The 25,759-nt window shown below is 39.4% G+C and overlaps 1 protein-coding gene across 4 annotated transcripts in view; it reads right to left on the reverse strand.

Annotated features, from left to right (window-relative positions):
* gas2a (growth arrest-specific 2a) overlaps window positions 1-25,759 on the reverse strand; it is a 170,569-nt gene that overhangs the window by 29,721 nt on the left and 115,089 nt on the right. For all 4 annotated transcript variants that reach the window (XM_073049729.1, XM_073049728.1, XM_073049730.1 and 1 more), the window contains 2 exons: window positions 24,392-24,527; window positions 3,810-3,917 (listed from right to left, as the gene is read on the reverse strand). In XM_073049729.1, the coding sequence (XP_072905830.1) occupies window positions 3,810-3,917; window positions 24,392-24,527 (244 nt within the window). The remainder of the gene's footprint in view (window positions 1-3,809; window positions 3,918-24,391; window positions 24,528-25,759) is intronic.

The following is a 25,759-nucleotide window of genomic DNA, read 5'->3' on the forward strand; positions in this document are numbered from 1 at the left end:
TTGTATGGCTTGACTCGAAGGGCAGTGCTGTATCTCAATAAATAAAATAAAAAATTGGGGGTGTACTGGACAGTGAGGAAGACTATCAAAACTTGCAGTGGAATCTAGACCAGCTGGAAATATAGGCTAAGAAATGGCAAATGGGATTTAATGCAGACAAGTGTGAGGAGTTGCGCTTTGGGGCATCTTACACGGTGAGCAGTAGCGCACTGAAGAATGCAGTAGACCATAGGGATCTGGGAATACAGATCCATAATTCCTTGAAATGGTGTCACAGGTAGACAGGATCACAAAGAAAGTTTTTGGCACACTGACCTTCATATATCAATATATTGAGTTCAGAAGTTGGGATGCTATGTTGAAATTGTATTGGACGTTGGTTAGGCCTAATGTGAAGTACAGTGTCCAGTTTTGGTCACAGGAAAGATGTAAGTAAGATTGAAAGTGCTGAGAAAATTTACAGAGATGTTGCCAGGACAGGACTTGTTTACCTGAGTTATAGGGAAAGCCTGAATAGGTTAGGACTTTATTCCCTGGAATGTAGAAGGTTGAGGGGAGAGTTGATAGAGGTGTACAGCATTGAGGAGTATAGATAAGGTAAATGCAAGCAGGCTTTTTCCACTGAGGTTAAATGAGACTACAATTAGAGATCATGGGGTTAAGGGTAAAAGGTGAAAGGTTTAAGAGAAACAGGAGGGGGAGCTTCTTTACTCAGAGTCTGGTGCAGATCGACGGAACTAGGCAGATTAATGGCTTTGTACAGACTGGATCAGCCCAAGGACCAGTTTCAGTGCTGTAGTGATCTATGACTCTATTCTATTTAGATTCAAAAAGATTAACAATCAATAGAGTTTAGTAAGATGATCTTATAAAATGCAACTTTCTTAATAGAGTTACCCAAATCATATGCTGGGAGATGGGTTTCAACAGCTGGAACCAGCTGTTCCAGCAGTCATGGTCGAAATGACAATAAAAATGACTTGACTTGACTTGAGAATCCACCCATTCAGAGAAGGAGCATGAAAATGATTTTGGGAATGAAAGGTTTCATGTATGAGGAGTGTTTGATGGCTCTGGGCCTGTACTCACTGCAGTTTAGAAAAATTACAGGGATCTCATCGAAACCTAGCAAACATCAAAAGATCTAAATTGAATAGACGTAGAAAAGGTGTTTCTTATAGTAGGGGAGTCTAGGATTAGAGAGCACAGCCTCAGAACAGAAGGATGTGCCTTTAAAAAAGAGATGAGGAGGAATTTCTTTAGCTGGAGAGTGGTGAATCAATGGAATTCATTGCCACAGACGGCTGTGGGGGCCAAGTCTTCAGGTATATTTAAAGTGGAAGTAGGTAGGTTCTTGATTAGTAAAGCAGTCAAACATTATGGGGAAACAGCACAGGAGAATGGGATTGAAAGGAATAATAAATCAACCATAATTGAATAGCAGAGCAGACTTGATGGTCTGAATGGCCTAATTTTATTCCTTTGTCTTATGGTTATTCATTTATGCATCCAGATCTCCCTCAGCATGTGTTGCCTTCTGTATACCATATGCAGGATTCATTGCACAAAGCAGCACCTTCTGAACCTGTGAACTTCACCACCCAAAGCACAAGATGAACAAATGATCAGGAATCCAAACTCCATTGTGCTACAGCCTGCTAAAGTCACAATTCTTTCATTATTCCTAGGTCAAAATCCTAGAAATCTATACCTAATTGCAACTAGGAATCATCTATAACACTTCCAGCAACATGCACTCAAAAGATCTAGGAGTGGAAAAGAAAATGCAATTTTGTAAACAAGCATGAGAATGGATATTTTTAAAAAATTAAATGTAGAATCAAAATTAGGCAGGCATTTGAAACACCAAATTTCCCTCAGCCAGCATTCAGCACCTTTTGTGGTTATGTCAACAATATACAGAATATTATAATTAATGAAAAGTAATATAATTGCAAAAAGACAAATTAAAACAGTATGTCCTCGTAAATTTGAGAAAGAATTTGATAGGAATTTAAGAAATTTATTGAAGATAACGTACTTACAATTTTGTTTAAATATATTTCCTTTCAAAATGAGCAGCAGACTTTTGTTTAAGATCATTTCAATTTTGGCAGCTATACTTTTTTAGAAGAACAATGAAACATTATTTGCCTAGGGGTCCATTCTGGAGTTTATAACAAGAAAAACAGTTTTAGCAAAGCTATGCTATATCTGAGTGCATGTTACATACATTAACTTTTGATAGTTTTACCATTCCTTTAAGCACCCTGTTGGTCTTTTCACTGCTGACTCATCATGAGTCACGTCTGTTATCCCAGACACAAAAGGATTCTGGAAACCAAGATTAAATAATGTTGCTATCTAACTAAACAAATTGAAAGTACTTCAGTCCTGCTCTGTTATAAGTTATGTATAGGTTGAAATAGTTTGGTATTTATATAACCAAGATTGGCAGTATTGTTCTGCTCCCTGCAGAGAAATCTCTTTTATATATACATACAGTATATCCTGGAATCTTGAATGATGCCAGATTATTAAATCTCCAGCTTCCACTTACTGTCAAAATAGATGACAAATACAGCTGCCCAATGACTACTAGTTGCAAAACTAATAGAAACAAGTAAGCCAAGCAGAATAAAATTTCAAATTTACCATAATTATCTGTGAACCTGTTATGTCACTGTGTTCCTTTAAATACGATAAGACTTTCATTTAATGGTATACTTAATAAAACTCCTCATTTGAATCATTCAAGTTTAGTGAATTAAAACCAAAATAACATACTGTTGCAACATCAAGGAGGTCCAATATCACCAAGAAACTATTAACAAAGATAAGCAGCGACTCTTAAAGGAATGGTGGCTTGTAGCTCCTGGTGGCATTGGACAAATTTGAAAAAGTGTCTAGCAAAAAACAGAAATGCTGTCTATAGGCAAGATAAATCACCTTAGTTTTTTAACAAAGTACTGGTGTTTGAAGTGTCAAGGAGAAGCATGCCTTTGAAACACCTTGCAAGTTAAACAAGTGTTCGTACACAACGCTGGAAGAACTCAGCAGGTCAGGCAGCATCCGTGAGAAAAGAGTAGCCAACGTTTCGGGCCGAGACCCTTCATCAGGAATGCGGGGGAAGACAACTGTTCTGTGTGGCCCTGATGCACAACCAGCAAGATATTGGGAAATTTGTAAAAAGCAGCTAATAAAATCCTGAGCACAACTTTCAACCTGATTAATTTATAAAGTCAGCGTATGGGAAGTTCCCAACTGGATTTGCCTGCGGTAACAAGAGCCATCATTGCTTGCTGCTGCAAAGCATGGGAACAAATCATAAAAACAAAAGAAACAGAAGCAAGATTTAGCCATTCACCACTTGTGCTTCTCTAGATTTCAAACAACTTTTGGCAGTGATATTTCTCATGTAGATGAATGATCAAGACCAAGTTTCTGGATCAAAAATGGCAATAACTACTTGTATTATCCAGACTTTTGCAATAAAATTTTAATATATAATTCTGATTTAAATTATAGAATACTTATTTCACCAAAGCCATGTTATATAAGCACGTATTTACAGTATATACAAGTTAGATGTATATACCCTTGTAACTACATAGTTTAGATGAGTTGTTGGAAAACCGTTGGAAATACTTAAAGCTTAATTTTAATTGACCCATACTTATGTGTGAATCTAGTTATCATTTTACACAAACTGGAAAAACAAAATGTTCTCTCACAACACTTGTAAGGCAAGGGTCACACATACCTGCACTAAATGTATTCTGTTGCAAAAAATAATCTAGTTAATTTACCCGAATGAATAGAATCTTTTCTCCAACACGATATCGTCCTTGAGAAAGTCTCTCCACGGAAAACTTCTGTGGACATTTACAAGGGGGATCTTCTGAAATCTGTTTCACCTAAAAGAAAATTAATCATACTGAAAATCATATGATAATCATATCAATGTTATAAACACCTTTTAATATCTTATTACAAATAATTATTTACTATCCAAAAGTTAGTGTTTATTTTAGGATATTTACTCAACAAGTTTTCTCAAGTTTGTTTCCAACTTTCCAACTTTGTTTCATTTGAAATTGGGATCTTAACCAGATCTTGCCCAGTAATACACTGTACTGTAGTTCTGATGAAGAGTCTTGGGCTAAAATATTGACTGTTTAATCTTTTCCATAGATGCTGCCTAGCCTGCAGAGTTCCTCCAGCATTTTGTGTGTATTACTTTGATTTCCAGTATCTACAGATTTTCTCTTACTCAGTAAGTTTTCCTTCTCCCTTAGAAATCTAAGGTATTAGCCCTCAACCATCAGTCTCCTGAACTAGAGGGGATAACTTCAGTCAGCTTCACTTTCTCCATCACAGAACTGTTCCCACAACCTATGGACTCACTTTCAAGGACTCTTCATCTGCAGTTCTCAATATTTATTGCTTGTTTAGTTTTTTATTTGTTTTTATTATTATTTCTTTTGTCTTTTTTTCTTTTTGTATCTGCACAGTTTGTTTTATTTTGCACAATGGCTGTCTTTCATTGGTGTAGTCTTTCATTGATCCCATTATGGTTACTGAATTTATTGAGTAGGCCCACAAGAAATATCAGGAGTGTAAATGGTTACATATATGTGCTTTGATAATAAGTTTACTTTGAACTTTAAGATATACCACACTTTGTCTAATATATGCTGTAGAATTCTTATTTTAGTGAATCCATTAATCAACAATTTATTCATTCTATTAATACATTGTTAAAAAAAAGTACACCCAATTGTATCTTTTGGAGTCAGACATTTAAAAAATACACATTAAGCTTATTACAGTACTAAGGATACACAAATTCTTTCATTTTGTTGGAAAGGAAAGGAATAACACCCAAAAAAAAGTTTCACTGAAGTCTAATTTATTAAACAGGTTCTTTGGCCAGTTTAACTGTTTTCATTCAATGTCAATATCCATTGGAAAGTTATTCGGCAGCAATCCTGTTTAAAATTTTTCACCTTTTCTTTTCCAGAAATTCAGTTAAGAGATACTCTGACCATACCAGAATTTTTATTTGTGCACTCTGAAGTCAGGTAGCACAATGCTAATCATACGAAATAGTAAACTGCTAGGTCACAGGACGGGGTGGGGGGGGGGGGGGCAGTTTCTTAGAGAACCATTGAAAGATAGAAAACCTATAGCACAATAAAGGCCTTTCAGCCAACAATGCTGTGCCGAACATGTCCTTACTTTAGAATTTACCTAAGGTTACCCATTGCCTTCTAATTTTCTAAGCTCCATGTACCTATCCAGGAGTCTCTTAAAACACCCTATCGTTTCTGCCTCCACCACCATCACTGACAGCCCATTCCACACACTTACCACTAACATCTCCTCTGTACCTACTTCCAAGCACTTTAAAACTGTACCTTCGTGTGTTAGCCATTTCAGTCCTGGGAAAAACCTCTGACTATCCACACGATCAATGCCTCTCATTATCTTGAACACCTCTATCAGCTCACCTCTCATCCTCCATCGCTGTAAGAAGAAAAGACCGGGTTCACTCAACCTCTTCTCTTAAGGCATGCTCCCCAATCCAGGCAATGTCCTTGTATATCTCCTCTGAACACTTTCTATGGTTTCCACATCCTTCCTGTAGTGAGGCGACCAGAACTGAGCACAGCACTCCAAGTGGCGTCTGACCAGTGTCCTATATAGCTGCAACATTACCTCTCAGCTCTTAAACTCAATCCCATGGTTGATGAAGGCCAATGTACCGTTTGCTTTCTTAACCACAGAGTCAACCTGCATAGCAGCTTTGAGTGAACTATGGACTCGGACCCCAAGAACCCTCTGATCCTCCACACTGCCAAGAGTCTTACCATTAATACTATATTCTGCCATCATATTTGACCTACCAAAATGAACCACTTCACACTTATCTGGGTTGAACTCCATCTGCCACTTCTTAGCCTAGTTTTGCATCTTATCAATGTCCCGCTGTAACCTCTGACAACCCTCCACACTATCCACAACACCCCAACCTTTGTGTCATCAGCAAATTTACTAACCCATCCCTCCACTTCCACATCCAGGTCATTTATAAAAATCACAAAGAGAAGGGGTCCCAGAACAGATCCTTGAGGCACTTCATTGGTCACTGATCTCCATGCAGAATCCCATAGCAACCACTCTTTGCCTTCTATGGGCAAGCCAATTTTGAATCCACAAAGCAATGTTTCCTTGGATCCATGCCTCCTTACTTTCTCAATAAGCCTTGCATGGGGTACCTTATTGAATGCCTTGCAGAAATCCAAATACACTACATCGACTGCTCTACCTTCACTAATATGTTTAGTCACATCCTCAAAGAGTTCAATCAGTCTCATAAGGCACAACCTGCCTTTGACAAAGCCATGCTGACTATTCCTAATCATATTATGCCTCTCCAACTGTTCATAAATCCTGCCTCTCAGGATCTTTTCCATCAGCTTACCAACCACTGAAGTACGGCTCACTGGTCTGTAATACCCTGGGCTCTCTCTACTCCCTTTCTTGAATAATGGAACAACAACCGCAACCGTCTAATCCTCCAGAACCTCTCCCATCCCCATTGATGATGCAAAGATCATTGCCAGAGGCTCAGCAATCTCCTCCCTCACCTCCCACAGTAGCCTGGAGTACATCTCGTCTGGTCCCGGTAACTTATCCAACTTGATGCTTTCCGAAAGCTCCAGCACATCCTCTTTCTTAATATCTATATGCTGAAGCTTTTCAGTCCACTGTAAGTCATCCCTACAATAGCCAAGATCCTTTTCCATAGTGAATACTGAAGCAAAGTATCCATTAAATACCTCTGCTATCTCCTCTGGCTCCATACACATTTTTCCATCATAAGAACATAAGAAATAGGAGCAGGAGTAGGCCACCCGGCCTATCTAGCCTGCCCCACCATTCAATAAGATCATGGCTGATCTGTCCGTAAACTCAGCTCCACCTACCTGCCTTTTCTCAATAACCCTTAATTCCCCTACTGTGTAAAAATCTATCTAACTGTATCTTAAATATATTTGGTGAAGAAGCCTCAACTGCTTCCCTGGGCAGAGAATTCCACAGATTCACCACTCTCTGGGAAAAACAGTTTCTCCTCATCTCCATCCTAAATCTTCTCCCCTGAATCTTGAGGCAATATCCCCTAGTTCAGGTCTCACCTACCAATGGAAACAACTTTCCTACTTCTATCTTATCTATCCCTTTCAAAATTTTGTATGATTCTATAAGATCCCTTCTCATTCTTCTGAACTCCAGAGAATATAGTCCCAGGTCAGTCAATCTCTCCTCATAGGTTAACCCCTGCATTCCTGGAATCAACCTGGTGAACCTCCTCTGCACTGCCTGCAAAAGCCAGTATTTCCTTCCTCAAGTATGGAGACCAGAACTGCACACAGTACTCCAGGTGCAGCCTCACCAACACCCTGTATAGTTGCAGCATGACCTCCCTGCTCTTGAATTCAATCCCTCTAGCAATAAAGGCCAACATTCTGTTTGCCTTCTTAATAACTTGCTGTACCTGCAAGCCAACTTATTGTGATTCATGAACAAGCACTCCCAAATCCCTCTGCACAACAGCATGCTGCCATCTTTCACCATTTAAATAAAAATCTGCTCTTGTATTATTCCTTCCAAAGTGGATGATCTCGCATTTACCAATGTTGTATTCTATCTGCCAGACCTTGGCCCACTCACTTAACCTATCTATATCCCTTTGCAGACTCTCCACATCCTCTGTACAATTTGCTTTTCCACTCAGTTTAGTGTCATCAGCAAATCTTGCTATACTACACTCAGTCCATTCTTCCAAATCATCAAGGTAAATGGTAAATAGCTGCAGGCACAGCACTTACACCTGTGGCACACCACTGACCACTGACTGCCAACCAGAGAAACACCCATTTATACAACTCTCTGCCTTCTATTGGTTAACCTTTCTACTATCCATGCGAATACACCTCCTCTGACTCCATGCATCCGTATCTTACTTAAAAGTCTCTTGTGCGGCACCTTATCGAAAGCCTCTGGAAATCCAAGTATATGACATCCATCTGTTCCCCTCTATCCACTGCACTCATTATATCCTCAAAGAACTCCAGTAAGTTTGTCAAACAGGACCTGCCCTTTCTGTATCCATGCTGCATCTGTCTAATGCAACCACTCCTTTCTAAATGTTTTGCTATTTCTTCCTTAATGACAGCTTCAAGCGTTTTCTTGTCTACAGATGTTAAGCTAACTGACCTATAGTTGCCTGTCTTTTGCCTACATACTTTTTTAAAAACTGGCATGACATTTGCTGTCTTCCAATCTGCTGCGAATTGCCCAGAATCTAGCGAGTTTTGATAAATGATTACCAGCACATCTACTATAACCTCTGCCAATTCCCTAGCACCCTTGGATGCATCCCATCAAGACCAGTGGACTTATCTACCTTCAGGCCCACTAGTTTGCTCATCACTACCTCTTTAGTGACAGTAATTTTATTGAGGTCCTCACCACCCATTTCATACATAACATCCTTCTTTGGCATATTAGAGTGTCCTCCACCATGAAGACCGACACAAAATAGTCGTTCAATGCCTCAGCTATTTCCTTATCACCCAGTATCAATTTCCTCTTCTAGTCTTCTAAGGGACCTATGTTGACTTTACTCATCCTCTTCCACTTTATATATTTGTAAAAACATTTGCTGTTTTTATGTTTTGTGCTAATTTACTTCCATACTCTATCTTCCCTTTCCTTATTTCTTGTTAAGTTGTTCTTTGTTGCTTTTTAAAGTTTTCTCTAGTCTCCCTCTACTCTTTGCGACTTTGTACACGAGTTTTTAATTTGATACTATCTTTTATTTCCTTAGTTATCCAAGGATGGCTCTCCCCACACTTACTGTCTTTACTTTTGACTGGAATGTACTTTTGTTAATCGCCTCTGCCACTGCAATATTTTTATTAGATGGCCTATAAACAACACCTACCAGTGATTTTTTTTTCCCCTTTACTATTCTTAATCTCTACCCAAATGGACTCAACATTCTGCTCCATAGATCTTATATCGTCTCTCATAATCGCCCTGATCTCATCCCTAATCTAGAGCGCCACCCCACCTCCTCTGCCTTCCTTCCTATCTTTCCGTATTACCTTATACCCTAGGATATTTAATTCCCCATCATCTCCACCTTGCAATCAGGTTTCTGCAATGGCCACTAAATCATATGCCTTGGTACTGATCTGTGCCACAAGTTCACTATCCTAGTTTCTAATACTATGGGCATTTAGATAAAGTGCCCTTATACTCATTGTCCTTTTAAAATCTAGTGACCTATGCGATTTTTGCTTTTTACTTTTATGCACTCTACTCTTACTTGTTTCTTTATTAACTCTAGCTTTGGTCTCTGTATAACTTCCCTCTTCTTTTCTGTGTGGGTTCCCATCCCCCTGCCATATTAGTTTAAAACCTCCCCAACAGCACTAGCAAACACTCTCCCTAGAACATTGATCCCAGCCCTGCCCAGAAGTAGACTGTCTGGATGGTACCGGTCCCACCTCCCCCCGAAGCGGTTCCAATGCCCCAAGAATCTGAAACCCTCCCTCCTGCACCACCGTTCAAGCCACTTATTCATTCTAGCTATTCTGCTATTCCAACTCTGGCTAGCACGTGGCACCAATAATAATCCTGAGATTATTACCTTTGAGGTCCTACTCTTTAATCTCCTAGCTCCCTAAATTCAGCTTGTAGGACCTCATCCCGCTTTCTTCCTTAATCGTTAGTTCCAACATGCACCACGTCAGCTGGCAGCTCACCCTCCCATTTCAGAATGCCATGCAGACTCCATACGGGAGTCCCGTTTGCGGCCACAGAAGCTCCTCTCTATTTCCCTTACCATGGAATCCCCTACCACAACAGCTCTGCCACTCTTTTTCTTGCCCTCATGCGCAGCAGAGCCACCCACGGTGCCATGATCCTGGCTACTGCTGCCTTCACCTGATGAGATATCTGCCCCAACAAACTCCAAAGCGGTATATCTGTCACACTTGATTGGTCCTATTCTCTCATGTCATATCCTCTTGCTCTTCACATACTTGTAGAATTGCTTGGGGTTTTCCATAATCCTGTCCACCAAGGCCTTCTCAAGGCCCCTTCTGGCCCTCCTAATTTCATTCTTAAACTCCTTCCTGCTTGCCCTATAATCTTCTAGGTTTCTATCGTTACCTAGTTTTTTTGAACCTTTCATAAGCTTTTCTTTTCTTCTTGACTAGATTTACAACTACTTTTGTATAGCATGGTTCCTGAACCCTACCATCCTTCCCCTGTCTCATTTGAATGTAGCTATGCAGAACTCCAAGCAAATATCCCCTGAACATTTGCCACATTTCTGCTGTACCTGAGCAGATGTTTCCCTGAGAACATCTGTTCCCAATTTCTGCTTTCAAGTTCCTGCCTGATTGCCTCATATTTCCCCTTACTCCAAATTAAACACTTTCCTAACTTGTCTGTTCCTACCCTTCACAGATCAAGTACAACCTTACCCCTTGTAGGCTTATCTACATACTGTGTTAAGAAACCTTCTTGAACACACCTATCAAACTCCACCCCATCTAAACCCTTGCTCCAGGGAGATGACAATTAGTAATATTTGGGAAATTAAAATCTTCCACCATGACAACCCCGTTATTATTACACCTTTCCTGAATCTGTCTCCCTATCTGCTCCTCGATGTCCCTGTTATTATTGTGTGGTCTATAAAAAACACCCAGTAGAGTTATTGACCCCCTTCCTGTTTCTAACTTCCACCGAGACTCAGTAGACAATGCCTGCTTGACTTCCTCCTTTTCTGCAGCCGTGACACTATCTCTGATTAGAAGTGCCACACCCCCACCTCTTTTGCCTCCCTCCCTGTCCTCTCTGAAACATCTAAGGCCTGGCACTCTAAGTAACCATTCCTGCCCCTGAACCATCCAAGTCTCTGTAATGGTCACAGCATCACAGCTCCAAGTACTGATCCACGTTCTAAGCTCATCTGCTTTGTTCATAATATCTCTTGCATTAAAATAGACACATCTCAAACCATCGGTCTGAACGCATCCCTTCTCTATCACCTGCCTATCCCCCCTCTCGCACTGTCTACAAGCTTTCTCTATTTGTGAGCCAATCGCCCCTTCCTCCGTCTCTTCATTTTGGTTGCCAACCCCCTGCAATTCTAGTTTAAACTCACCCCAATAGCTGTAGCAAACCTCCTCACCAGGACAGTGATCCACCTCGGATTCAAGTGCAACCCATCCTTTTTGTACATGTCAAGCCTGCCCCAAGAGGTCTCAAAGATCGAGAAATCTGAATCCCTGCCCCCTGCTCCAATCCCTCAGCCATGTATTTATCATCCACCTCACTCTATTCCTCTACTCAGTGTCACGTGGCACAGGTAGTAATCCCAAGGTTACTACCTTTGAGGTCCTGCTTCTCAACTTCCTTCCTAACTCCCTGTAGTCTGTTTTCAGGACCTCCTCCCTATTCCTATCTATGTCTTTGGTACTAATATGTACCACATCCTCTGGCTGTTCTCTTTCCCACTTTAGGATATCATGGACGCGATCAGAAATATCCCGGACTCTGGCACCTGGGAGGCAAACTACCATCCGAATTTCTTCCCTGCATCCACAGAATTGCCTGTCTAACCCCCTAACTATAGAGTCCCCTATCACTATTGCCTTCCTCTTTCTTTCCCTACCCTTCTGAGCCACAGGGCCAGACTCTGTGCCAGAGGCACGGCCACTGTTGCTTCCCCCAGGCAGCTCGTCCCCCCTAAGTACTCAAACAGGAGTACTTATTGTTAAGGCCACAGGGGTACTCTCTAGTATCTGATATTCTAACCTTGAGATGACTAGAGACTCTGTAATTTTTAGAGCATAAAGTCAAATATTACGGAAGGAAATATACATGCCACCTACCATCTGCACTCTGTTAGTGAGGGGAGTGCTGAAAGACCATGGTGAACAGCACCTGGAAGAAGTACAATGTAGCAAATGCAAAGAATGTACTCAGAGTTGGGATTTCAATGTCCATCACTAAGAGTGGCAAGGTAACACGACGACAGACTGAATTGCCAGGGTGCTGAAGTACACACCTGCCAGAATTGATCTGCAGCAGACAGTAAATGAGCTGAGGTGAGTGATATAGCTACGTGATCTTCACTGATCTGTGTGTGGCAGAAGCCTACTCTGTGTCCATGCTAGCACACAATTGCCATGGAAACAACTCACCGAGGACACACTCATCACGTTGTACTAAATGGATTAATATTAAGAGCAACTTGAAGCTACATTCAGGAGCTCTGTAGACTACCAGCGGGTGAACCTTTTACCAGCACGTCGTGTAACATGAATGACGAGCATTCCTCTCACCTTTATCATTATTATCAGGGTAGAAGGTTGAGCCTGGTTTGATGCGGACTGCAGAAAAGCATGCTGAGAGCAGTACTGTACCAGAAGGTGCCAGCTCTGTGAAGTAGGTCACTCTCTGGGTATTCTGGAGTATCCAAATCATCCTTTGACATCCCAGAGGCTTTCCGTGAGGAATATAGAAGAGTGCTGAGAATATGATACAGTACATTCCATTTGCCTGTTTGTGCAGCTCCAGAAAGTTTCAGAAATGCTTACCACCATCCAGTGAAAGTAGCCCACTTGATTGGCACCAAATAAATGAGTCTATATATGCTTTCTTCAGTGTCGACCTATAAAATACACTGCAGCACTGCTCAGACAGCACTTCTCAAACATGTAACCTCTCCCTCCAAGTACAAAGGCAGCAGGTTCTTGGGATCATAAGACACAAGGCATACGAGCAGAATTAGGCCATTTGGCCCATCAAGACTGTTCCACCATTCCATCATGACTGATTTATTTTCCATCTCAACTCCATTTTCTTGCCTTCTCCCTGCAACCTTTGACACCTTTATCAATCAACCTCCACTTTAAATATACCCAATGATTTGGACTCTACAGCTGCCTTTGGCAATGAATTACACAGATTCACCACCCTCTGGCTAAACAAAGTCTTCTACATATTTCTTAAGGAATGCACTTCTACACTGATCCTGTGCCTTGTGGTCCTAGACTCTGCCACATCTAAACACTGCCACTTGTAGGTTCTCCTTTAAGTTATACATTATTATTACTCAGAAATATAAAATTGATTCTCATCATTGGGTTCTTAGTTGCTTTAACAAATTTGTATTTTGTAATTTTGTATTTTTGACTTATTTTGTCAAAAGTATTTTGATACAAGATTGTGGGTTGAATGAACTATTCCTGTGCTACATTGCTGTATATTATAAAGTGGTTGGTTGGCATTCATCTGTCTTGAAGGACAATGGGTTATAATGTGATCATTATCACAAGCCTGGGCAGAAAGTATGGAGATCCTGAGATGCCCAGCTGTGAAAATCCCTCTCTCAACCTCATCAGTGTAGTCTGAAGGGAAGCTTATGAAACAACACGCTTGGCACCAGATAGGCTGCAGGAACTGCCAGAAGGATGTTCAATGACATCCAACCGTCTGAGGGGCTTCACTTTAGATTTGCTGACTGGATTTACTCCTGCAGCCTTTGTCTCACCTGAGTTTACCCACAAAGCAATGGGGCTATTTACCCATAGCTAGGTCCTATAGTAGATTAAATACTTTTGTTTTACTATGCAACAACTTCAAATAATAATGGAACAGTCTTTGATAGATAGATAGATAGATAGATACTTTATTCATCCCCATGGGGAAATTCAACTTTTTTTCCAATGTCCCATACACTTGTTGTAGCAAAACTAATTACATACAATACTTAACTCAGTAAAAAATATGATATGCATCTAAATCACTATCTCAAAAAGCATTAATAATAGCTTTTAAAAAGTTCTTAAGTCCTGGCGGTAGAATTGTAAAGCCTAATGGCATTGGGGAGTATTGACCTCTTCATCCTGTCTGAGGAGCATTGCATCGATAGTAACCTGTCGCTGAAACTGCTTCTCTGTCTCTGGATGGTGCTATGTAGAGGATGTTTAGAGTTATCCATAATTGACCGTAGCCTACTCAGCGCCCTTCGCTCAGCTACCGATGTTAAACTCTCCAGTACTTTGCCCACGACAGAGCCCGCCTTCCTTACCAGCTTATTAAGACGTGAGGCGTCCCTCTTCTTAATGCTTCCTCCCCAACACGCCACCACAAAGAAGAGGGCGCTCTCCACAACTGACCTATAGAACATCTTCAGCATCTCACTACAGACATTGAATGACGCCAACCTTCTAAGGAAGTACAGTCGACTCTGTGCCTTCCTGCACAAGGCATCTGTGTTGGCAGTCCAGTCTAGCTTCTCGTCTAACTGTACTCCCAGATACTTGTAGGTCTTAACCTGCTCCACACATTCTCCATTAATGATCACTGGCTCCATATGAGGCCTAGATCTCCTAAAGTCCACCACCATCTCCTTGGTCTTGGTGATATTGAGACGCAGGTAGTTTGAGTTGCACCATATCACAAAGTCCTGTATCAGTTTCCTATACTCCTCCTCCTGTCCATTCCTGACACACCCCACTATGGCCGTGTCATCAGCGAACTTCTGCACATGTGCTGTGTCAATATTCATCTCTACAGCATTTACATATCTGACACCTAAAATGGAGACCTGACATTAACACTTCAGCTGCTGAATACAGCTTGCACATTCTTCTTTATGCACAGAATGAGGGAATGGCTTGTGAGGTTAGTACTTATCCATTCTTAATCACCCTTGAAAGGAATGTGATGTTGAGGAATAGCCTTGCCTACTAAGAAGAAAGAGTACCAAACGAGGCATTCCTGCAGAGATGCTGAGTTGGGAGATGAAAGAAAGTTGCCATATTTTCAAATTGGAAAGGTTTATGACTTGAAGAAGAACTTGCCAGAAAAAAAACTTTCCTAAACATCTTCTGCTCCTGTCCATGTAATGGGAGATCTTGCAGCTTGGAAAGTGCCATTTAAGAAGCTATTCTGCCTTTGCTCAAAAGTTTTCTCCATTTCTTAAGATAGATAGATAATCAGTGTAGCTGTAGTTGAAGGCAGTTTTATTATTCACCAATGTGTTACAGTACACAAGGAGCTGGTGGAAAAAGACAGAACTTCTCAATGTTCTAACTAAAGGTAGATTCAAACACTGATCCAAATTTCTTCAACTTCCAACAAATTGTTTCTAACTGACTGAAATGCACAAACAATATAAAGTGGCCACCCGATGACAAAAGGTAGTTGCTTAATGAACATTCTACATAATGAACATTCTACAGCTGAAAACTTACCATTAATGAGATCCTGTAATTAAGAGATAAGGTAACAATCCAAATCAAGATAGACACAACAGAAGCCTTACCAAATTCTGCAGTATATTCTATGGGTGATCAGGAGGACTCTCACGTGATAGAATTTTGTCAATTGTTTAAGTTCAAAATATATTCATTATCAAAGTAGGTATAAATGATACAACCTTGAGACTTGTCTGCTTACAGACAACCACAAAGCAAGAAACCTAATTAAAAAAAGACCAACACCCAATGCACAGAGAAAAAGGAAAAAAATATTGTCATTTGAGATATCAAACGTAACTTTGCACCTTTTCCATTTATTGCTAAAATATACAGATAGATATAACGGGTTGAGATGGAACCAATAAATGGCAAATCTTTGCTCTTTTTGATGGGAAACATCAAGTATACTTGTTTAGGACACTACATTTGAAATCCACAGTCACAGCCATGCCTTCTTCAGATTGAAGCATGTTTCAAAAATCTACTGATGCTCAAAATTGATGAAGTCTGGACGGCGGACTCGGGTCATGAGTGCAATTCCCCTTTAAGAAAATGGAAGCGGGGATGGTAAGCAGGTCTGCAGGTACAATCGAAACAACAAGGCCTTAGAACCCCCACTCCCGACTATTCTGCTGGCGAATGTACAGTCTTGGGAAAACAAAATTGAAGACCTCAGAGTAAGATTGCAGTACCAGAGGGAGTTCAGAGACCGTTATGCATTTTGCTTCATAGAAACATGGCAATCTTCTGTCATTTTGGACACGGTGCTGCAGCCCAATAGTTTCATCATTCTCCACAAAGACAGGATAGTTCAGTGTTTTAAAGATAGAGGAAGTTGACAGATGTGACAGTTCTGTCTCAGTCCTGCTTACTCAACCTGGAACATCTAGTGGTCAAATGTCATGTCATTTTTTTATTTGCCAAAGGAGTTCTCTGCCATCATCCTGGTAGCAGTGTATATTCCACCTCAGGTCAATGACAGGGAAGCACTGGTGGAGCTGAGCGCCACAATCATCTGATAGGAAACAACACATCCTGATGACTTCCCTATCATTATAGGAGATTTTAACCAGGCCAGTTTGAAGAAGTTTTTGACTTTTTCCCAACATATTACCTGTTGAACTAGAGGAGCCAACACAATTGACCACTGTTATACCACCATCAAGAACGCTTACTGTGCTTTGATAAGTCTGATCACCTGGCTGTAATTCTCCTCCCAGTATGTAGGCAAAGACTAAACAGCGCAGCCCTGATGGTGAGGACCAAGAATGTATGGTCAAGGGAGGCAGAAGAGTGCTTACAGGACTGCTTTGAGTTGGTGGGCTTGACAATATTCAGGGGTTCATCTTCAAATCATAATGAACATAAGAAATAGGAGCAGGAGTAGGCCATTTGGCCCATCCAGTCTGCTCTGCCATTCAATAAGATCATGGCTGATCTGGCCATGGACTTATCCCTACCTACCTGCCTTCTCCCCATAACCTTTAATAACCTTATTATGCAAAAATCTATCCAACCTTGTCTTAAATATATTTACTGAGGTAGCTTCCACTGCTTCATTGGGCAGAGAATTCCACAGATTAGCTACTCTCTGGGAAAAGCAGTTCCTCCTCACCTCCAACCTAAATCTACTCCCCTGAATCTTGAGGCTGTGTTCCCGACTTCTAGTCTCACCTACCAGTGGAAACAACTTTTCTGTCTCTATCTTATTCCTTTCATAATTTTTTAATGTTTCTATAAGATCATTAAAAGATCATTACTTATTCTTCTGAATTCCAGTAAGTACAGTCCCAGATAACTCCATCTCTCCTCATAGTCTAAGCCCTTCATCTCTGGAATCAACCTGGTGAACCTCCTCTGAACCTCCTCCAGAGCCAGTATATTCTTCTTCAAGTAAGAAGACCAGAACTGCACACAGTACTCTAGGTGCAGCCTCACCAGTATCCTGTACTGTTGCAACATGACCTCCCTGCTCTTAAATTTAATCCCTCTAGCAATGAAGGCCAACATTCCAATTACCTTCTTGATAACCTGCTGCACCTGCAAACCAACCTTTCGGGACTCATGCACAAGCATTCCCAAGTCCCTCAACCCAGCAGCATGCTGCAATTTTTTACCATTTAAATAATATTTGCTCTTTTATTTTCCCTTCCAAAGTGGATGACCTCGCACTTACCAACATTGTATTCCATCTGCCAGACCCTTGCCCACTCCCTTAACCTATCTATATCTCTCTGCAGACTCTTCGTACATTTTGCACAATTTACTTTCCCACTCAATTTAGTATCATCAGCAAACATATATACACTACACTTGGTCCTCTCTTCCAGATCCTTAATATATACTATGAACAGTTGTGGGCCCAGCACTGACCCTGGTGGCACACTGCTCACCACTTATTGCCAACCAGAATAACACCCATGTATCCCAATTCTCTGCTTTTTATTAGTTAACCAATCCTCTATCCATGCTAATACGTCACCCCCAACTCTGTGCATCCTTATCTTATGGATTAGTCTTTTATGTGCCACTGTATTGAACGCCTTCTAGAAATCCAAGCAAATAATATCCTCCCGATAATAATATCACTCCTGATGAAGGGTTTCGGCCTGAAACATCGTCACTACCTCCTCCCATAGATGCTGTCTGGCCTGCTGAGTTCTGCCAGCATTTTGTGACTTTAAATAATATCCATCTGTTCCCCTCTATCCACTGCACTCGTTATATCCTCAAGAATTCCATTAAGTTTGTCAAACAGGACCTGCCTTTGCTGAATCCATGCTGCGTCTGCCTGATGGATCCATTTCTTTCCAGATGCCTCGCTATTTCTTCTTTAATGATAGTTTCAAGCATTTTCCCAACTACAGATGTTATACTAACTAGCCTGTAGCTACCTGCCTTTTGCCTACATCCTTTTTTGAACAGTGGCATGACATTCGCCATCTTCCAATCTGCTGGGACATGCCCAGAGTCCAGAGAATTTTAGTAAATCATTACCAAAGCCTCTACTATAACTTCTGCTATTTCTTTCAGTACCCTGGGATGCATTTCATCAGGACCGGGGGACTTGTCTATCTTTAGGCCCACAAGTTTACTCAGCACAACCTCTTTAGTGATAGCTATTGTATCAAGGTTCTCACCTCCTACTGCATCCATATACACCACAGTTGTCACCAACTTCATCAAAACCTGTGTGGATGAGTTTGTCCCTTCGAGAACATACTGAACATACCTAAATCAAAAGTTGTGGGTGAACTAGGAGATTCATAGTCTGCTGAGGGCTAGATCTGTGGCATTCTGTGGTGATCCAGAATTATACAAGTCCAGGAAAAACTTACAGAAGGCTATTTAAGAGCAAAAAACAATTTGATTGAGGATTGAGATGAAATTTGAATGCTTTGAGAAGTTGATCATGGTGAGGATCAACTCCTGCCTAAACAAAGACCTGGATCTGCTGCAATTTACCTATTGCCATGATAGGTCTACAGCAGATGCAATCTATTGGCTCTCCACTCAGCCTTGGATCACCAGGACCATTGTAATACCTATGTCAGGCTGCTGATATTTGATTATACCTCAGCATTCAACACAAGCATACCCTCAGTTCTAATAAACAAGCTCCAAAATCTGGGCCTCAGTACCTTCCTCTGTAACTGGACCTTTAACTTCTTCACTGGGAGACCACAGTCTGACCAGATAGGAAATATCATCTCCTCCTCACTGAAAACAACATTGGTACACTTCAAGGATGCATGCTTAGTCCACTGCTCTACTCACTTTCAGCACAAGACTGTGTGGCTAGGCACAGCTCAAATGACATACATAACTTTGCCAATGATACAATTGTTGTTGGCAGAATTCCAGATGGTGATGAGGAGGCTTACAAGAATGAGATAGATCAGCTGGTTGAGTATCATAACAACAATAACTTTGTACTCAACATCAGTAAGATCAAGGAATTGATTTTGGTCTTCAGGAAGGGGAAGTTGAGGAAAACACTTCAGTCCTTATTGAGGGATCAGCAGTGGAAAGGATAAGCAATTTGAAGTTACTGGGTATCACCATCTTTGAAGATCTCTCCTGGGCCCAATATATTGATGCAATTACAAAGAAAGCACGGCAGCAGCTATATTTCATTAGGAGTTCGAAGAAACTTGGTATGTCACTAAAGACACAGATTTCTACAGCTGCACCGTGGAGAACATTCTAACTGGTTGCATCACTACCTGGTACGGAGGATCACTATACAGGATTGAAAAAGGTTCCAGAAAGTTGTAAATTCTGCCAGCTCCATCATGGGCACTAGGTTCCCCAGCATTGAGGACTCCTTTAAAAGGCAATGTCTCAAAAAGGCAGCATCCATCATTAACACCGATCACCTAGGACATGCCCTCTTCTCATTGCTACCATCAAGGAGGTGGTACATTTTAGTAACAACTTCTTTCCTTCCATCATCAGATTTCTGGATGGACAAAGAATCCACAAACACTACCACACAATTTATTGTTTCCCTTTCGTTTTGCAATACTTATTTAATTTTATTTTTATATGTACTTATCTTCTGAGAGCGGAACAAAGTGGTGTACATTCTGAATTGAATGGTTATTCAAGTAACAAAGGGAAACTTCAAAATACAATTCCAAACTCACTGGAGTTGTTCCCAAACTAGTGAAGTTTAAGAGACTACTAGAAAGGTATATGGAGGAATTTAAGGTGAGGGGTTATATGGGAGGCAGGGTTTGAGGGTTAGCATAACATTGTGGGCTGAAGGGCCTGTAATGTGCTGTACTATTCTATGTTCTATGTTCTTAATGTAACTTGTATGTATTGCAATGCATGCTGTCACAAAACACCAAATTTCATGACATATGCCAGGGAGCCTAAATATGTATCTGTTTGGATAAAATCCATAAGTATTTCGTAGTGTTTTAGATGTCTCTAATCATGCAAAATATTAACAGTTGAACCAATTTAAAAACAAATGGGCAAAGCTTGCCTAATTTAAAAAAAATGTTAGAGGTAAGAAGAATGGCACTGAATGAGTTATGAGAAGTTAATGAGTTCTTTAATTTTTTGAGAGGTGGTCAATACTATTGAGGTCAGCATTTATTGAATATTCCTGTGAGTGGATTACCCTGATGACAGCTATGGAACAACCAGATTATTGTGGAATTGGAGTCAGATACAGCACTCACTGGCTAATTAGTGACCAAGATGAGATGTGATGGTGACCTGATATGTTCCTGGTTATCAATGTCATTAAGGATGATTGATCATTACAGATTTATTAAGTTATTTGAACTTAAATTTCACCTCTGATACTTCAGGATGCAAACATGGTTTAATGACGATGGTTCAAGCCTTTGTGTACTATTCTATTTAATTTTCCACATTGATGGAGAACCCATAGTAGATTGTACATAGAAGCTACTTAACCACCATGGGAATTTTGAATTTCTTGTATGTAATTGCTACAAGAATACTTACCAGGCGGTAAAGAACTTTGTAACATTTTGAGATAATGAAAGAAGCTATTATTCTTTATGTAAGCATAAGTAAGTCTAGAAATTTGATACTCATTTCTATTTGGCAATACAATAGCATTACCTACCTCCATTAAAACAATGGAAAGTTGTCAGGTTCTGGGAATTGTTACTCATTAATGACAATAGTTTTATTATTGTTATTTTAAAAGTAGTCCTTGCATTGAGTCTTTGTGCTCATTTCAGTATTGTTTTCCTTGTGATTTACACCTCAATTAGAAAGGTTAATGCAAAGTAATATTTAATCAAACACACATTTTTGAAACTTCCTTACTTTCATCAACAATATCACCATTATCAGTTTTCAAGGGCTGAAATTTCTTTTGGCTGCTTCATCTTACAAATGTTTTTTTAAACTCTATGATTTTAAGATTACTTGAAATTGTTTTCATATTGCCTTTCAGTTACAATATAAATATCTGTTCTGGCCTTTCATTGCTCTGTGACTTTTTTTTTCTAGTTGCCAGAGCCTGGGCTAGTTGTCTGTTTGCCTTAAATTTCTTTTTTGTTTTCTATCAGTCTTATCTTATGTCTTTGTTGAGTGGAACTTTGCCTTAAAGAAATATAAACTGGTTCATTATCACATTGTTTTTTTGAACCTCAAAATGGCATCACTGTAGCAACTAAACATTTATCCTGTTTAGCATAGTTTGTGTTTTGTCACAAGGAAATTAGTCTTATTCATATTTAGATATATGGCAACTGTAATATTTCCCTCTCTTTCAAGTAGTACCTTGAGCTTGATCACAGCATGACCTTTATTAAATTGAGAGTCTATTCAGTTCTGAAGAGTCTTGATCAGACTCAATCTAATGTTCAGTTTTGGTAGCACATTTTATTAATTTGGAATGTGAAGAGTACAGATTTACCAAAGTATTTTTAAGGGATTAGATTATGAAGACATTAATACTCAGTTTGGAAAGTTGGAATGATCCAGTCTAAATATTAAAGACATTTGATTAGTAGATTGAGAATAACTACTTCATTTGATGAGGAATCCAGAACAAAAAAGCAATATCCTAAAATTAGAACTAAGCTATGCAAAAATAAAGTCAGAAATACTCATTGTGTAATGAACATCTGGATCTCATTATTCTCAATGGCTGTGAATGCTGGGTTAACCAAAATTTCCAAGATTTAATTTAATACATTTTTATTAGTCAATACTACGAAGGATATGGAATAGTCATAGGCAAGCAATGTTAATGAATAGTTCAGTAATTATCTAAATTGAATTGTGGAAAACACTCAAGGGCTGAATGGCCTATTACTATATTGTATCATGAGATTTTAACTAATTATACTGGATCAATACAATAATTATATTTCTGTTCTCCAAGATTAAGTGTACATTCACTAAACTAATCCACTCTGAATCAGATACACATTGGAGTAGTAGCCATCATTTTGTTAATCATATTAACTCCCAGCTATGGTAGCCCCTTTCGCTTTGGACCTCCAAAAGGAACAAAGATTGCAAACGTATCTGAACACATAATCAAAAATGTAACTATAAGTATCAGTATTATTACTAATTAACCAAGTTTTTTTGTTTTGTATTTAGTTATCATTCTGAATTTAATTGCAAAAACCTAAGAGATTTCAAAACTGAATATTTGGTTTCATTGTGGTATAATTGAAGGATCAAAATTAATGTGGAGACTGAATAGTGGGATTCAATGAGAGATTCTGGAGGCAAGAACTTTAACTACCAAAATATCAGCCATGGTTGAATGAAAAAAAAAACACAAGATAACATAACACAAAAATAAAACAGGCACAAATCAAACAATAAACATAAACCCTGGCAACCCAAAAAACACAATCAAATAGGTAAATAGCAACAGAATATGAAAACAAAATTACAACAATTTGCATCGCACATACATCCTTTGGTTATTTCACATTCATAGCACCTGAGCCAGTTGACTAAGGCACTGCTCTAAGTAAAAAATGTAAGTTTAAAAAAAAATCAGAAAACTGATGTCAAAGAGTTTTGAAATTGCTAATTTTGCAGTAAATCACTTATGATGACCAACTAACCAACTTTCCTAATTACATTCCATCTCTCCTTGATTTTGCATTTTTACTTTCTGGAGGCAGCCCAGTGGCCAATAACACCCTACACCACAAACAATAAGCTGCCTCAAGGGCTATAATTAATACTTCTGTACAATGTAATGATGCTAGTAGGAAATGTTCCCATAGTCCTGCTACCAGCCTTTTTAGTTTAAATTTTCAACTTCAGTAATAGAAATAAGTGTTTGAAGAGAAAGCAGCACATTATGGAATATCTGAAAAAGGTATTGAAGACAGAAACTTGTCAAAAAACTTCAGGGAAGGGAGCGTTTCAAGAGACAGAAAGAAGGTTACCACTTTACATAATTCCATCTTCTTGTATAGCCAAGTATTCGTTTGATATTTTCTATTTTTTAAAATTGAATTTAATTTTATAAAACAGAATTGATTCATTCAGCAAAACTGGTACATGCCAAATTTATGCTCTACCTGAGTCTTTTTACCTTGTTTCAACAAAGCCTATCATATTCTTCTAATCATTCTTTCACATCTCATTTAATAAATTCTATTTCAAATGTCCACCATATATAATAACAATCAAGAGAAGTTGACTTGTTATTTCAGTAGACCTGAAACTGAACAGGAACAGCTGTAACACAAGGCTAGGAATCCTGTAGTGAGTAACGCTACTCCTAATTCCCCAGAAGCCTATGACTCATGATAGCAGTGTGATGGAGTACTCTCTACTCGTCTGGATGTGTGCATCTTCAAGATCACTCAAGAAGCTCATGTCATACAGGACATAGCAGTTTACTTGATAGGAATCACATGCACTCAGTTCACCAACAATGCACAGTAGCAACAGTTTGTATCATTCATAGGATCAACTGCCAGAACTTATCATAACTCCTGAGACAGCACCTTCTAAATGCCATCAGCTAAAGGACGAGTGCAGCAAAAGCATATACATCTAGAGGTTGCCCTCCAAGACACAGACCACCCTGACTTAGAAATATAATTGCCATTTCTTCATCGTTGCTGGGTGAAAATTCTGCAACTCCCTCCCTAACAGAATTATGGATATACCCACATTTCAAGGGCTGCAGTAGTTCAAAAAGACAGCTCGCCCCACCTTCTCAATGCAATTAGGGTTGAGCAATTAAATAGTGACTCAGCCTGCAAAGCACTAATTAGTCAGTACTAGACACATGTAAGATCACTGGTCTTGGAGAGTCAATGATGAGAAGCTATTATCCAAGGATAATGATTGAACACTTCTAAGTCAAATCACTACCAAATTAAAATCAAATACATTTCAAACCCATTTCCACAGCCCGTTAATGTTTGTGATGTGTTACCTTTGAACACCATGATCATCATCCACATTAGAAAGGATGTCTTTCAAGATTAATAGGGAAGACATATCTACCTACACGTTACTTTGGGTAACAGTTTTGCTGTTTTACTTACTGCATCATCAAGCAACTTCCCCGCACTCTTCTTTCCAGATTTAGTTGGAGATGGAGATGGGGATGGTGTAGAATGTGACTCTTCCTGCTCAATTTCTTTTTCTAGTTTGACCAGCCCTGATGGTTCTACTCCAAACCTGAATTTCAAATGAAAACAATTCATGTCATCTGCTGCTAAAAGAATTGAAATATACAAACTTAAACTTCCACTTTCAAGAAAGGTAGCTCAGTGTTGATTTGATTGTATGGATTGGTACAGTGTGTGTGCTAAAGCATATGATTTTAATTTAATTGTTTCTATTCATCTGGAATGCTTGCCAAAATTTACATTAACTTTGAAACCTCGGTGATATTGACATGATAGACATTCCTCAGGGATGGAAGCAATTATACAAAAATGTACAAGCCGGGGAAAGAAATGGTTGGCGAGTTTTAAATCTCGATGTCAGATTAATGATGATTATACCAAAGCTTTTTAAATGAAAGGTTAAAGAAGTTTATAATCTCATGGTGGAAACAATATTGGACTATATAATGACAATGCACCAGTGACCTCAGTTCACAGTCAGAAAAATAATGCATGTCATCTTTTAGCTATAGGTTGATAATAATCCATTAGCAGTTGTAGGATTGTCTTGCACATCAGCTGTTTCTGTTTGAAAAATCTCAAACTCTGGATAAAGAAAGTGGCTTTTACTTATGAAATCTCTTTGGAAACTAGCTGCACTTTAGGTTGATTAAGGCCATTTAAAGAAAGTAATAAAATATAGCTCCATATACTCAGCACAGTGGTTCTGTGATAGATCTTGAGAATAGGAAAGGAAATGATCAAGAAAAATGGATTTTGATGGAGTTTCCTCCCAATCCTCATTCCATTTTTTGTACTCTTTTTAATGGTATCCTCCAGCAATCCCTTTAAGAACTGGTGGTTAAGTAGCTTAAGAAACACGTTTTCCTGTTTGGTGCCTGAAAAAAAAGGCACTCTGCCAATAAATTCCCTGGCCAATCTGCTTTTGTTGAGTTTTGAGAATGATGGGAGAAACACCTGTCATTCCTTTTGATATGGCACTGGAACAGTTTACATAGTAACTCAGCTGGATTAAGAAATATTAAGTGGAATAAATATAGCGGTTTTTTAAAAATACTGTCATAAAGTTGTTGAGTGGATGTAAAATACCAGGGAAAATGTTTTTGCTCTTATTTATATAGCAATTTATTGCACTTCTTAATTATCACTTTCCTAGTTCAAACAACTGATATATACACCCATTACTGAAATGAAATTTCACATATGTCTGGTGCCTCATTCCATTATTGAATGCAAACCAAAATGGATTTGACATATGGCATTGATTCAACCATTTCAATG

The sequence above is a fragment of the Hemitrygon akajei genome, chromosome 6 (assembly GCF_048418815.1).
Source record: "Hemitrygon akajei chromosome 6, sHemAka1.3, whole genome shotgun sequence".
In the NCBI taxonomy this organism is placed as follows: domain Eukaryota; kingdom Metazoa; phylum Chordata; class Chondrichthyes; order Myliobatiformes; family Dasyatidae; genus Hemitrygon; species Hemitrygon akajei.